Below are 15,159 nucleotides of genomic sequence, written 5' to 3' on the forward strand. Positions count from 1 at the left end.
CATCGGCCAGCAGCCGTGCTTTGCTGGAGGGTGGGGACGGGTCCTGAGAAAGGTCTCGCTGGGCCGCCTCTTGGTGCCAGCGTCATGGGATCCACTCGCCCAGACCTAGCGTGTCACCCACACGCCCCAGGCAGGTGGCACTGCCAGGCGCGGGAGGTCTGCCACTAACCGGGGAGCGTCACGCGGCGTGACTGGATCAACGAGAGGGGCCACGCACCTGACCTGGCAAGGCCGACGCCTGGCGTTCACCTGGGAGCTCGGGCGCCATGCAGCACCCCGCACAGACCCGCATCCCCGCAGGCACCGCGGGCAGCGAGAGGCCCGGCCTCCCTCACCTGCAGGTCCCGGTTGTGGTTCTCGCACAGCAGCTGCAGGAAGCGGAGGATGGGCTGCATGACGGTGATGACCGCGCTCATCTCCAGCTCGTCCTTGGCCTTGTCGGCGGGGGCCTGGGCGCCCTCCCCGGACTGGAAGTGGTCGTCGGGGTCGGCGTCCCTCCGGAAGGTGGAGAAGGCTTTCCTGGTGGCAGCGGATGCCTCCAGGAGCTGATCCCGGACCTCTTCCGTGATCTGTGTCGTGGGCTCTTTGGCTGGAAGGCAAGTATGAGGCGGTTGGTGCCGGACAACTGGGGAGGCCATTCTGCACACCCAGGGACGGCCGCTGGGGACGCGAGGCTGGCACAGCACTGCCTCCCGTGGTCCTTGGGCGGGTTAGAGCAGTCCCGCCTGCTCCTGTCCTCAGCTTCGGCTCGCTTGCCCTGTGCTTGGAGGAAGGGCCTCGGCACAGCCTGTCGGCCTCTCCATCTGAGGCCCTGGGCTCAGCTGCCTCCTCAGCACCACTGGAAAGTATCAGTCAACTCTGTCCCAAGAGGCTGGGAAGGCTCAGAATGGCACTGACCACAGCAGCAGCCACTGTTTGCCTAACATGGCTGGCCCTTGGTGTGGACTGATCCAGTCCTCGGAACAACTGAGCTAGTAACTGAGGCACTGTCACTAGCAGCACAGACGGCCGTCGGATGGCCCGGGCTTGGATGCTAGCTCCACGCCTTCTGGTGGCACATCCTTAACAAGTCCAGGACCATTTCTGAGCCTCAGCTTCCTCATCTGTGAAATGGAGACAACCATTTCATCTAGTTCACCGTTTAGCTTGAGCTTTAGAAGAACTGACACAGGGAAGGGTGGCTTTGCTACGGTTTGGATCTGGACAATTCCCCAGTGTGTTAAAGGCTGGATGCCCGTCCCAATGTGCCCTTGGGAGGTGATGGAACCTTTAAGAGGCATGGCCTGCAGGAGGTCTTAGAGCACTGGGGAGTGTGCTACAGGGGGTCTGGAGGGCTTTGGTCTTTTCTGTTTCTCTGCTTCTTGGCCATGAGGAAAGGGGTCCTGCTCTATCACATGCTCCTGCCTGATGTGCTGCCTTAGGACAGGACCAAAACCAAAGAGGTCAATTGGTCATGGACCAAAACCAAGTGAACCTTTTATCTTTATAACCTGATTATCTCAGGTATTTGTTATAGTGACAGAAAGCTGGCTAATACATGACTAATTCATTTAAGTACTTAGACATTCTCTGATTTCTTCTGTTTATTCCCATTCTAGACCAGTTGTTCTCAACTAAGGGAGATTCTGCCCCCACCCCCACCCAGGGGATAACTGACATTGTATCTGGAGACACATTTGGCTGGGGGTAGGTATGTGCTACTGGCATCTAATTGGGTAGAGGCCACACATGCTAATAAATACCCTACAAGAGCCAAGCATAGGGACACATGCCTGTAATCCCAGCAACTAGGGAGGCTGAGGTAGGAGGATCACAAGTTTGAGATCAGTCTCAAACAATTTAGCAAGGCCCTATCTGAAAATAAAAAAAATTTAAAAAGGGCTGGAGATGTAGCTCAGGGGTAAAATGCTCCTGGGTTCAGGCCTCAGTACCATTAAAGAAAAAGAAAAAAAAGAGGGCCAGGGTTGTAGCTCAGCAGTGGAGAGCTTGCCTAGCATGTGTGAGGCACTGGGTTTGATTCTCAGCACTGTGTATAAATAAATAAAATAAAGGTCCATTGACAACTAAAAAATATATATTAAAATAAAAAAACAAAGAAATGAAGAAAAGATTAAAGAAAAAAATAAATACCCCACAATGCACAAGACAGCCCCTAAAGCAAAGAAGTCTCCAAATGTCAACTGTGCCGTGGTCGAGAAATCCAGCTCTGAACTTGAAGAGGGAGGCGCAGAGGAGTTAATTTGTTCAAGGTGGTCTGAATCCCACACCTGGGTCTTCCACACCCTGTAGCACTCCTGGGAGACCACAGACCAAAAGCTTTGTACTTGAGAAAATAAGAAGAGATCACCTGACCAAGGACAGACCCTGCTAGTTTTGTTTATCTGTTTGTTTGCTTCTGGGGATTGAACTCTGAGCAGCTCACCTCTACCTTTTTAAAATTTTGAGACAAGGCCTTGCTAAGTTGCTAAGGGTCTCACTAAGTTGCTGAGGCTGGCCTCGAACTCAAGATCCTCCTGCCTCAGGCTCTGGAGTCGCTGGAATTTCAGATGTGCATCCCTGCGCCCAGCTCTCAAGACACCAGTTTTAAAGTATGTATTTTCTTCCATTTTCTCCAACACCAAATGGAAATGACAGGAAAGGAATATCCGTGCATCCTCTACCAATGAAACCTTCAGCCTGACCAAGAAGAATGTCCACAAATTTATTAAACAAGAAGACTCTCCTAAACTGGGTGCAGTGGCACATGGGTGTAAGCCCAGCAACTCGGGAGGCTGAGGCAGGAGGATCACGAGTTCAAAGTCAGCTTCAGCAAAAGTGAGGCCTTAAGCAACTCAGAGAGACCCTGTCTCTAAATAAAATACAAAGTAGGGCTGGGGATGTGGCTCAGTGGTCGAGTGCCCCCGAGTTCAATCCCTGGCACCCCCAACCCTGGCAAAAAAAAAGATAAGAAGACTCTCCTATGCAATGGGGCTTCAGCTCAGGCGTCACCTAGGAAGAATCACATCACAACTGATCAGGAGTTTCCTTCTGAGAATTCGGGTGGACTGCGTCTCGGAGTCTACAAGGGATGAAGAGCTTGGAGGAGATCCACGCCCCTCCCAGGCCAGCTGACACGAGACACGGAGCGTTACCTTTCTTCCGGGACGGGGCCTCCCTGTCTGCCTCATCGTCTTTCTTCTTGTTTCCCAGGTCGCTGGTGTTCACGGTGACGGTGGCCTTGATCTCCTGCTGGGCCATCTTCATCCGGTCGTAGAAGACCTTGAAGAATCTCTCCGACTTCTTGTCCTCTGTCAACCGGCAGAAAAAGGAGTGCTGTCGAGGGAAAGAGAGATTCTCAACACCAGCCGACCAGTGCTGAGCCCACGCTGAAGGGGACTCAGGGCCAGCCCCGGGCCTGGCAGACCACCTAGGCTGGACCCGGGTCAAACACGGCGGCTCGACTCCCACGCTGGGTCTGAGATCGTCACCACGGGGCCCTAAAAGTGTGTGCTGGAGGAGCCCCGTGAGTCACGTGGGCTTGGGAAGCCTGCCAGGCGCGGTGGGCAGACTGCAGCCGCTGGGAACCGCCCCTCCACTGGCCCACAGCGAGGCCACTGACCCTGGAGGTGGAAGGCGATGTTGGCGACGTTGCAGGGGGGTGACCTGCGGGAGGACTCCCCTGGCTCCCCCCAGCACAGAGCCCTGTGAACAACGCACAGATGACTCAGATGTGCCACCTGCCCCACAGGCCTGGGTAACAGGTAAGGATGACATCCACCAGTCAGACTGGCGAGCCGGGTCCAAAGTGCTCGGGACGGCCCGCGTGTCAACTCTCAGAGCCGGCGGGGCGACACGGGCTGCTGCCGGCTCAACATCTTCAGGGAAAGGGCTGATTCTCCAGTGAGCAACCCAGGGTGGGCAGAGTGGTGGGATGAGGATACTCCCAAGGAACAGGTAGCTCGCCTCTTGGAGACGCGTGCGCTTTCGGGCCCACGGCGAGCAATAGTATACACTGTTGATGTGAAAACACAATATGGTACTTCGAATGCATTTATGAGTCTTCTCTTTTCACCCCCTTGCAAGTTCCACACTGTCGGGAGTTATTTACATAAAAATACAATACGGTCATTACCGGCGGAATAAAACAAAGCTCCAAACAATGCACTTGCTTCTCCCAGTAGATCTTTCTGCCGGCTGCACATCTTCGCCTTTGGAAAGATGGTGCTCCCCGGATGGTGGCCTTTGGCTTCTGATCCTGGAGAGAACTCAACCTGACCCTCGAAGTCTCCGGCTCCCCCAACTCTAACCACGTCCACCTGCCAAGGGCTGATGCAGTCACCACCTGACCGCCATGCCTTCATCTGCCACCAGGCAACACAGCCACTCTGACCCTCTGACCCGCAGGCACACTGGCTGACATCTGTCCCGTGTACCCAGGGGGCACTTCTCCATCATGTCCCTGCTTCTTCACCTCCCTGGTCTCGACTCTGATGCTGCTTACGTACAACCCTCTTCCGCCTTGTGCTCTTGGGTTCCGTTTCCCTCCAAGCTCTCCGAGTGCTCGTCCGGGTTCAACGTCTGCAGCTGCTCAGCCTTGAACCAAGCTCACGTCTCGAGGGTCCTCCACTGTCCCTTACTGCCTTATTTCCTGCTAAGATTCCCACTGCTCCTTCCTCCACCCACCATCGGGCAGGGGTCACGAGCACTGTGTCACGAGCAGGGCGCCGTGTCAGATACAAGAGAAACGGCAGTGAGCAGAGAAAACCCACCAAGCCAGAGGCCTGGCGAGCAAGGGGCACAGAGCTTCAGGTCACCCTAGGGACCACTGACTAAAACAGCCCTTTGTCCCCTTGACAGCGAGCCAAGAAGGTGCCAGTGAGCAGGTCTGTGGCCGACACTTGACGCCACTGCCTGGGATCTTGCTCCCCCAGCCCCTCCACGGCTTGGACCTCCTTATCTTTCGGTCTCACCGGTAATGTCACTTCCTCAGTGAGGCCACCCCGACGCTGGCAGGCCAACTGCTTTCGTCCGTTCTGCAGAACCCTGGCAGACGGCACTGCCGCCACGTTCGCCGTGGCCTGCTCACACCTGTCTCAGGCAGAGCGCAAGCTCCGTGAAGTCCGTGAAGGCAGGGCTTCCCCTGGTGACTGACAGGTGCCACCAGAGCACCCTGAAGGGGCCGGCGCTCAGCAGGCACCCCTCTGCTGTCTGATGGCACAGTGACTGTCATAGCCAGCATTTCCTGGCCCCTCCTAAGTGGGTCCCTCGACTCAGATCCACACGCCGCTCAGACGTGTCAAAGGGAAGCGCCACCAAATAAATTCATCCTGGAAATAACGGCTCAGACACCAGGAACAAGTCTCCAAGTGTTCGCCTCTTAGAGCCAACACACCACGAGCACAAGACGCTGCCTAGGGGACAGAGAGCGCCGCCGAATTACAGGGACCCAACCTCTGCATCAAGACCCAGCTTCCCAGCCCAGGTCCCAGGAGGCTGCTCACTACGGCTGTGGGCCACCAGGGGGCTGCCCCGCAGGACAACCCACATCAGTCACCACGCCAGCACGGAGGCTGCCTGACAAGCAGGTGGGGACAAGCTGGTCATTCAAGAAAACAAAAGCACTTTCAGTAAGAAAATAAATACAGCAAATGAAGCCTGCCACCTGCCATCTGCAACAGCTCAGTGCGGCCTGCTCCAAACCATGCTGCCCAGCACCCAGCCAGCCAAGCCAGCCCACGTCAGCTGACACCTTCGGGGTAAGGGAAGCTCTTCTGAAAGGAGAGAAGGGCAGGGGACGGAGGGCTGTGTGCTTCTATATATGCTCCTGCAATGGACCGTGTGTTTATTTTGTATTATTTATACCAGTCCTCAGTCAATCCCTTAAGGACTGGCAGCAGCTTTATCCACACAAGGTGCTCAATAAAATAATCTGATGGACAACAGGGCCCAGAAGACACGAAGAAGATTAGAAAAGCAAAATTAGAAAAGGGTGGGGACGTGTGGAGGGATGTTTCAGGGGAGTCTCAGGTTTGGCTCGAGTCCCGGGCCACGCTCAGGCTGAACTGAGAAGCGTATCAGTTAAGCCGCTTCACGGTGGAAGGAGAAACGCAATCGGCACTTTAGGGAGGTTCCAGGGGTGAGCAGGGGACCAAGACCTCACGCAGCTCCCAGACCTGCCCAAACCTCACTCGTAATAACCTGTTTGCAGGATAGAGGGCAGAGACTTAGGTCCTACTGGGTGGGTGCGTGGACTCCCAGCCTTGATCTACCTGGCCACATGCCCACTTATCTTCCTATTGAACCTATTTCAACTCACCTCCTCTCCCCCAAACCAAGACCCTATAGTCACAGGGAGGCTTTATCTTTCCAAATTGTCCCCTCCATCCCACCGGGCAGCTGTAAGGCAGCCCTTCAACATAAATCTGGCCTGGGGCAGGCCAGGTGCAGAGACGGAGAAAGACACCAAAACCTCAGTGGTCTCAAGGGGCGTGCGTGGGAGGGGCTACAAAGGGCAGCAATAGAATGTTCTAGAAGGAGTCGCCTGGATGAGTGTGCAGGTCACACAGGTAACCACCAGGATAATGTCCACTCTAAGGCGTCCACGTGCTCAGCCCTGGAATCTGTGAATGTGTCACCTTGCAGGGCAAAGTGGAACTGGCCCAGCAGAGGACACGAAGGTTGCTCACTAGCCTTACGGTGAGGAGCGGATCCCGGATTACTCAGAGGGGCCTAACGTCACCCTCACCACGAGGGTCCTTAAAAGAGGAAGAGGGAGGCAGGGAAAGGGCGGGGACAGACGCCTTGTGAGAAGGACTCAGCTCTGTGCTGCTGACTTAGAGCAGGGGAAGGGGCCATAAGCCAAAGACTGGGGGAACGGACTCTCCCCGGGGCCTGCAGAAAGGAACCCGGCCCTGCGGCGCTCGGACTTCAGTAAGACTGATGTCAGACTTCACAACGGTAAGCTTGGTGACTCACAGCCACCAAGTCCGTGGTAGGGACTCTTGTTGCACAGCGACGGAGCAGCCGTCATGTCACCGAGCTCTGCCCTCAGAACCTGAGATGGGATTAGAGGTAAAGTATATCACAACGGAGAGGGGGAAGGGATGCCTTGGTTTGCTTCTGGAAAGCTAGGGAACGACAGAAAGCTGTGCAGACGGGGGCCGCCTCCAGAGACCCCCTGTCCCCAGTGGAACAGCATGTGCCGGCCTGCCGCCGACCTGTCCTCGCCCTCCCGTTATCTCCAAAGCCCTTTCGTAGGTGCTGCCTCATCCGAGCCTGAGGAGATCGCCACGCCAGATAGCATCATTCACAAACCAGTCACGTTGCAGAGGAGGGCGCGGGTCGGGAGAGGTCAGCGGCTTGTGGTGCAGCCACGCCCTCCCCACCTCCGGTCTGCATTCTTAGCCCAGGGGAGCCGCCCCGCCTCCGCCAGACAGGAGCAGAGGGTTGGGAAAGCAGAGGAAACGGAGCTGGTGGGGGGCAGGTGCTCAGCGCCAAGGCCAGACACCACGGCCGGCCGGACAGCAGGCCTGCCCGGGACATGCTCGGGGGAAGGAAGTGGGGTCAGGGGCAGGGCGAGGAAGTGACCAGTGGCTCAGGCCATCTCCACGGCAGCAGTGGGAGAGGAAGCAGGCATGGCTGTGGTCAGCCGAGCTTCAAAATAAAACAAAAGAGCAGGAGAATGCACATCACGGAATGTGCAAGCCGGAAGCCCTCTGTTCCAGCAGTTTCCAAATGGTTTCCCAGTAGGGAAACTCCTCTCTCCCCTTCCGGAATACCATCCTATGTGAAGACTCCAGCCGTGCAGAAGAGTGGCCCCCTTTGAAACAGAGTGGGAGGACCCTCCCTCAGGCCACTGAAACTGCTCTTTGGAACTAACCCTGGACTCCACAGAGCAGCACAGACAAACCAGCTCTGGAGACCATTTCAAGATGAGGAAACTGAGGCCCAGGCAGGAAAGGGCCTTGCTGAGGCCTCAAAGGGTCTAACTCCTCAGGTGCCCAAGCCAGCTGCTCTCGACCGGTCTGGGTGGGGGTAGTTCAAATAGCCTGCGCGGACGCTCTTGCCCTCTGTCACGAGCACTCACGTCCTTCCTTGGGATGACTGAGCTGGATAGGGACCAAGGAGCAGGGGTCTAAGAGTAAAAGGATAATCAAACTACCTCTTCACGTCCTTCTTGAAACCGTAAAACACCGGCTAACTAGCCTGGCAGACACCCACGGCCGATGCTCAAATCCTTTGCAAGGAAACGGAGCCTGGTTTCGGGCAAACAGGGCCCTGGGGTTAGGGTCCAGCACACCGTGGAGGCGCCCACCCTATAGATGGCAGTGGGCAGGGGTGCGGTGGGGTGGACACCCCTTTATTTAGCAATAAGAGGTCACAGCTTGAACTACGCTGAGTGAGCGGGTAAGGAAGCCTGGGGAGAAGGCGGTGAGAGACCTGGACACAGACCCTGGAAAATGACCGAATGCATGACAAACATCCTCTGTATCAAGGAGGAGGAAGTTCAGGGGGAGACCAGCTCGAACTCCAGCCATCATGGCACTCCCTGGCAGACGAGGCAGCCTGCCCACCCCTGCCCAGGGCGGGAGGCCACTCTGATGGGAGAGGTCATCTCAGCTGGGGGACGGGGCAGCGGCAGGAAACAGACACAGAAGTGACCCAGCATGGCACCTGGCAGGAGTGGGGAGGGCCTGGAGAGGAGCGGCCGGAGCCAGGATGGCTGCTGGACTTTGATCCTGCCCTGCAGGAAGGCCTCTCGACCCGGGGCTGGTCTGCCGTCTGGAAGCACTTGCTCTGGGCCTTGGGAGACTCTGAGAGGGAGACTTTCCGTTTGACTGCCTCCCAAGACCCGACCCTGAGGGCACAGCCCCTGCACTCACGGCACATGTCTGCTTATCTGCTGCAAAGTGAACCCAGTCTCTAGGCTGAGTCCAGGAATTCCTATAGTGTGGCTGCTGGACAGGGAGCCAGCACCCGAGAGTCCAAGGGCCGATGGAAATTCTTCCCTAGAGTCTTTGACTGTCTCTTTTCACACCAGCTCTGGGACTCGAGGGGACATCTCAACTAGAACAACGCCTTCCTGCCCTGCTGGAACCAAGCGAGGTCAGGGGTCACTAAGAAGTGGGTTAGGCTTCGGCTCCTCACCCTGATTAACTGACAACACACCACTTCCTGCAGACTCTCTGTCAATCAAATTACGGTGACTGGCAACGGAATGTTTCCAATTTGCCAGGCATAGTCTTAGTGCTTTATACACACAACAGACCCCCCATGAGGAAAGTGGCATTACTATCTCTACAGCTGAGGAAACAGAGGCACCCAGAAGTTAGAGAACTTGCCAAGTTCTACATTTAGAAAGTGGCGTCACACACCTGACCCTCAGCCCAGGCCCTCAACCACCTGCTTCGTGAAACCCTTCTTGGCTGAGCAAGTGTCTGTCATACTGCGAACACCTTTTGGGTTTTATGATCCACCTCATGCCAAGGCCTCAACTTACCCAGGACAGGCCACATCTCTGTTCGTAATGGACTCCCGACGACGTCTTGAAGGTGTGCCAAGGTTGGGGTAAAGAGTTGTTAACAAAGCCACTGTCATACCATGGCTGCTATAGGTCTTAAGTCTTAGAAACCAAGGAAAACATTCAAAACTCAAACATCAGGAATCACAAACTGAGTAATGACATGCCTGGTTAGGTCCAGAGCCTGTGGAGAACCACAGGTAAGCAAACCTACACTTTAGTCTTGACTCCCCCTCCCACCCAGCTGGCTCTCTGAACTTGGGAAATGTACCCACTGCCTTCATTTATGCCCTGGAGGCTCCTTATCTGAAAAAAAAAAAAAAGGTCAGACCACCTTTCTTGTCTGCATCTGGGGTCCATCAAGGTTGCAGTTATGAACAGTAAGAGTCGTATTGTTATCTAACAATTATACCCCTTTTCAAGGAAAGGCACAGAAATAAAACAGATGGATCTATGAATGAGCTGGTGTTATGTGAGGACCAAAATCTGATATGCAAATAACGTCCAGCAATAAACAATTCCAGCTGGTCCTGCTAGGTCAAGATGGTCTCTGTAACGACAGCAGAAACCCAATGAACAGCAAGTCACCGTAGGAAGTTCACAGAGAAATCTGGCTGGAATTTCACTAGCTGCAGAAAACCCTTCAGACTTCTGTAGATAATTAGGCAAACATTTTTGCTTCCATTTCTCAACATGCAATCTACCCAAGGACAGAATTTAAGATCCTCCCCCTAGACAGTCCTGAGTCGTCCACTGTGAACTTTTGCAATGACTGGGGGCTTCAGGGTCTGATCATGAATAAAACGGTCATTTGGAATTGAACGTTCCCTTGGAAAAAATTATCGCACACTCCAGAAGTCAAGTTTTTTCAAGGTTGGATGGGCTTCGACCAGTGAACATCTGGAGCTCTGGCTTTACCAACCTCTCTGAGGATGTTTCCAGCTTTGATGAGTTCAGAAATAAAATGAACTTCAAAGTGGGAAGGGAGGAAGCGAGGAAGCAAACCCAGCGAGAGGCCCTGGCATTTCAACGTCAAGTTTCCGAGGCGAGGCTCTCCCTCTCCCAAGGGAGCCTCTTCTGGACGACTTAGAGACAAACGCTGTTTCTGTGACTCGGCCAGGGAAGACCTGGACAGATGTTCTGGCCCATGCCCAAGAGATGGGATGAAGAACAAGGAGACCCTCAAGCGGATGAACTGGGACCCTGGACCTCAGGGTCAAGGCCAAAGCAGTGGACCTTCATGAAGGTAGATCCTCTGTGTAGATCAGAATGCGAATGCCTTCACACGTGCTTGTCAACAGCACCTCGGCCAATAAAATTAAAAAGGCTTATCTTAGAGAGCCTCTGACTGACGATACAGGTAACCTGTCAGCGGTCACCATCTCCAGTGATATTTAACAGTCAAACCAAACACATTTCGGATGGCAGCTCAGGCACATCGCTCTGGAGGACCCTGACCCAGGCATGGGAAGTTAAGGAGACTCCAGATTTTCTCTGGGTTCAATTATCAAAATTTCTTACAGATGCCAAAGGCCGGTGTGCTTCATGGGATCCCCAGGTGTATAACTGTCTCTTCTAGCCAAAACCATGAAGAGAAAAGTTGAAAACTTCCAAGGGAAAACAAAGAGGACCCATGGAAAGTAACACACACGTCACCCCAAAACAACAGAACAAAATAGGCACGACCCAAAAATCCACGTGGAAAGGGAGAGAACTACGGTAGGGACCCCTCTGGTCACCTCCCATAAATGCAAAAAGGATTTTTGGTGGCTCTTTGAGGGAACATGAGGCTTATTCTTAAAAGGTCCTTTAAATCTCCATTAGCTCGCAGGAAGGACTTCTGTTAAGCTCCTCCAGGAGGCGTTAGAATCTCGGTCCACGGACATCCCATCAACCAGAGATCGTGAACCACCATCTGAATGGTGGTTGAGCACCTGCCGGCCTCCGAGGCTGACTCCACAGTCCATCCGGCAAGTCTCTCTGGCAGTTTGGGTAAAACCCTCCGGGCTTCTGCCCCCTGGCCTTGCCACAGGCTAGGCTGCAGGGGCCTCTTCCCACCAGAACCCCCATCTGTATCATGAGACCCGCATCCTGCACCTCAGCCCGGGAGGGAGCGGGAGCCAGCAGGAGGGCCGCGCAGAGGACCTGGCTGCCACCAGGCTCTGTTCCTGCCCACACCCCAGAGCAGGGGGTGACGCAGACTAACAGCACTGAGGCAGAAGCGAAGGCTCTGAGGAGTTGGGGGAGATCCTACGTCCATTTTGTGTGCCCCAGGGATGACACGTCAACACTAATCCATGTTTCTGCCCTCAAAGCTCCAAGGTTCCCAGGGAATTTGACTTGAGATCTGTACCAAGGCCAAGAATAATCCATGACTCGCACACGTTCTGTGTTTGTGCGGATCACAGGGCGGAGAAAGCACTGCAGCCCCATCCTCAGGAGGCAGAGACCCATGTCCTCCCGGGGGGTGTCGGGAACAGGGCGAGCTGGGGCAGCTGGCTATTTAACGTCCAGCTTGCTTCCTCCTCTGCGGAGGGGGACGGAGGAGGGTAAGACTATCTGAGGGGCCTGCTGGGAGGAGTCAAGGACAAAACGCAGGGAGAGCCCCCAGCACCTGACACCTGGCAGGCGTTCACGGCAGCCACGCTCCTTCCCTGCTCAACACGCCTAACTGCACACGTCCGCTGGACCATAAAATGCAAAGAAAAATAAACACCCTGGCCACCAGAGGCAAGGACACTGGCTCTCGGGCAGGAAAGGGTCAGCCGAGATGACTGCCTTTGACGAGGACCTGCAGTCACCCCAGTCAACCCGCTCTCAGGCACGGCCCAAGTCCAGCGCCAGCAGACGTCTCCCAGCCCCGCCGGACTATGGGGCACAGCCCAGTGGCTGCGGTGGCATCCAACAGGAAAACACGCCGATGGCCAAATGGACAGGGGTGCAGGACGGAATTCCACAGCGCTCATCTGTGGACGTGCTGCGCAGTGTACCACGGCCCTGGTGGCAGCAGTGTGCGTCCCAGCAGGCGTCGGGCCTCAGCCAACCCGGTGCCCTTTAGAAGCACTGACTCGGGGCTGGCAGGCATGGCCCAGATCACCTAATTGAGCCTCCCGCCTGATGACAGGCGTATTACTGTGGCTGACAGTCACTTCATGTCCCACCACCTTGGCCTCCTCGGCTCCACCTGCATGCCAAACCCACGGCGGCCCAGCTGTCCAGACACTTGTGCTGTCTGCTCCTCTCATCTGCGAGGGCTCTGCTGAGATGGAGCCTCCCTAGAGAAACCTTCCCCACCCTCCTAGGTGCACCCCTGTGCTTGCCCATCACCGACTGCCCGTCTGCTATCCACTAGATGAACCCACTCCCCAGCTCCCTCCCCCACTCGACTACAAGTTCCCAGAGGGCAGGACCCATGTGGAGCCAGGCCCCACCTGGGCCACAGACACCTCCCACGGTGCTCAAGAAATACCAGATTACTTCCTACGGTGCTTGATAAATATTTACTATATTAACAAATAAACAATAATCCTGAGGGTGGTGCCATTTCAAAACCATCAAGCTTCCTGTCTCCGTCTCTGGCAGCTGAAGTGAACTCAGTGACCGGGAGATCCCTCTATGTGAAAGCTGAAGGTTCTGCTCAATGGGGACAACACAGCAGGACAGGGACCAGCTGAAGGCGGTGGATTTGGTACTGGCACCTCTCAGGGGCTTATCAGGTTTTGTTCATACCTCGGATGGGCTCAGCCTGCTGGCAGCCTTTCTCCACCTAGTTAGTGGTTAACTACTGTGGTCCCACTGACACAGTTCCTACATCATTAACTAGGGAGCAGGAGGACAATCATCTGTGGGCCTTCCACCCCAGAACCTGGCTTCCTCCCAGGATGGACAGCTACAAGCTCCGGGCTGGACAGGTAGCAGACTTGGGTTGAGGTGGACTCCTGAAAGGTGGTACGGTGAGGTCGGCGCGAACACAGCCTTCTCCAATAACGACAGAATTTCTGAGAATCCTGAATTCAGAGGGAGACGCTTGACAGGAAGATTTCCTGTGGTTTACAGGACCACAGCCAGCGCTCACTGTCTGCCTATGCCGACAAAGTGAAACCCAGCCATGGGACGCTGGTAAAACACGTGCAGAGCCTCAGACACTTTTGAAAAAGAACCTGGAGGACCTCAGGAAATGTCCGTGCACGTAGATTTCTCTGGAAAGGAGAACGGAGGCAGAAGAACCAGAGCAGGGTCTGGGAGTGCGGGATCTAGGCTGTGTATGAGGCATCTCTGGACGTCCCCATTATAGGAGTTTCTAACGCGAGAACAACCAGCTGGAGCTCACTGGTAGAACACTCGCCTAGCACGAGGCCCTGAGCTTCATCCCGGCCCCGCAGAAGAAAGATAAATAGAGAAATGAATTAAAGTCACAACCATAAGTCTAACTCTGCTGCTGGAAGATGTCCAAAGGGAAAGTCCCTCCGGTTGCTCATAGCAGGGGTGGGGGGAATTACCTAGTGGTCTGGAATCTGGGGCTATTTTATGCAGATGTCTGTAGCACAAGTTAACAAGGGGAAGTTGGCCTGCCTTCGATTATTCAAAGGGGCTACTGCTGAGGATCACAAACTCCAAGAGAGGCAGGGGTGGGCTTGGCGTTGGAGATTTTTAAAGTTTTCCTTTTTTTTAAAAGTCTGTCATCATGGAACTACTTGTTCTTTTGTAAGGCTTTTTCATTCCAGAGTCTCTTCTGGTGGGACACTATGAAGCCTTCCAGAAAAGGCTCTCTGCTCCCCAGAAGACACCGTGCTGCAAGTTCCACAGGATTGCACCTTTGGCTACCCTGAGGAGAATCCCATGGAACAGTCTTTTTTTTTTTAAATGTGTGTTGAGTAATTTCAACCCACGACCTTCGGGTAACAGGAGTTGCCCCAGCTTCAGGAATTATCCCTGTGTGGCACAAACCCACTCTCTGGTTTCCATGTGGTTCTCTTTTATGCCAGAGGAGACAGGAGATGTCACTGTGCCCTGGGGCAAGAGCACCAAGGAGGACATAGTCCAGGACCATAGCCCTCCACCTTCAGGACATGGCAATGTCCAGGGAGCCTGGAATCCACCTGGTTCCAGAGCAATCCGGCACGGGAGAGCTGGGAAGCCGGCCAGGACAGCACCCCCAATGGAGGGAGTGATTTTTTAAAAAATCACAGGAGAAGAAATAGGGGAGGGGGGGTGGGAAAAATACACTTATGGGAAGGGGGCACCCAAAATTCTCGTGATGTCCTGGAGCTACACCGTTGGGGAGCTCTTCGGAGGGAAAGGAAAAATATTCTGTTTTCGGAGGCAGCTCCAAGAAATCAAGAGTAGGTGTGAGAAACAAGGAAGCTTATGGATTAAAAAGAGAGAAAGGAAAGAGAAGAAAAGAAGGGGAGGGGGGAGGAAGGAGACAGGGAAGGGGGAAGTGAGACTTTTGAGAGACAGGGGAATTAAAAAATACCATGGCAACAACTCAGTCCACCTACCCCGGCCGCCCACCCACAGCCGGATTCTTTACTGACGCATTTGAGAACAAGCTGGTTCGTACCAGCTCAGGAAGGTGAGCAAACCCCTAGAGCTCATTAAATCCCTGCGCAGCCACTCTGGTCTGCCTGCAGATAGTGAGCAAGGAGGATATAAATAGA

At 54.6% G+C, this 15,159-nt stretch overlaps 1 protein-coding gene across 4 annotated transcripts in view; it reads right to left on the reverse strand.

Moving 5' to 3' along the window:
- Positions 1 to 15,159, reverse strand: part of ITPR1 (inositol 1,4,5-trisphosphate receptor type 1) — a 314,683-nt gene that overhangs the window by 66,326 nt on the left and 233,198 nt on the right. For all 4 annotated transcript variants that reach the window (XM_079122175.1, XM_079122176.1, XM_079122174.1 and 1 more), the window contains 2 exons: positions 3,132 to 3,312; positions 336 to 589 (listed from right to left, as the gene is read on the reverse strand). In XM_079122175.1, coding sequence (XP_078978301.1) covers positions 336 to 589; positions 3,132 to 3,312 — 435 coding nt within the window. The remainder of the gene's footprint in view (positions 1 to 335; positions 590 to 3,131; positions 3,313 to 15,159) is intronic.

Source organism: Sciurus vulgaris, assembly GCF_902686455.1.
Source record: "Sciurus vulgaris genome assembly, chromosome: 19".
Classification (NCBI taxonomy): Eukaryota; Metazoa; Chordata; class Mammalia; order Rodentia; family Sciuridae; genus Sciurus; species Sciurus vulgaris.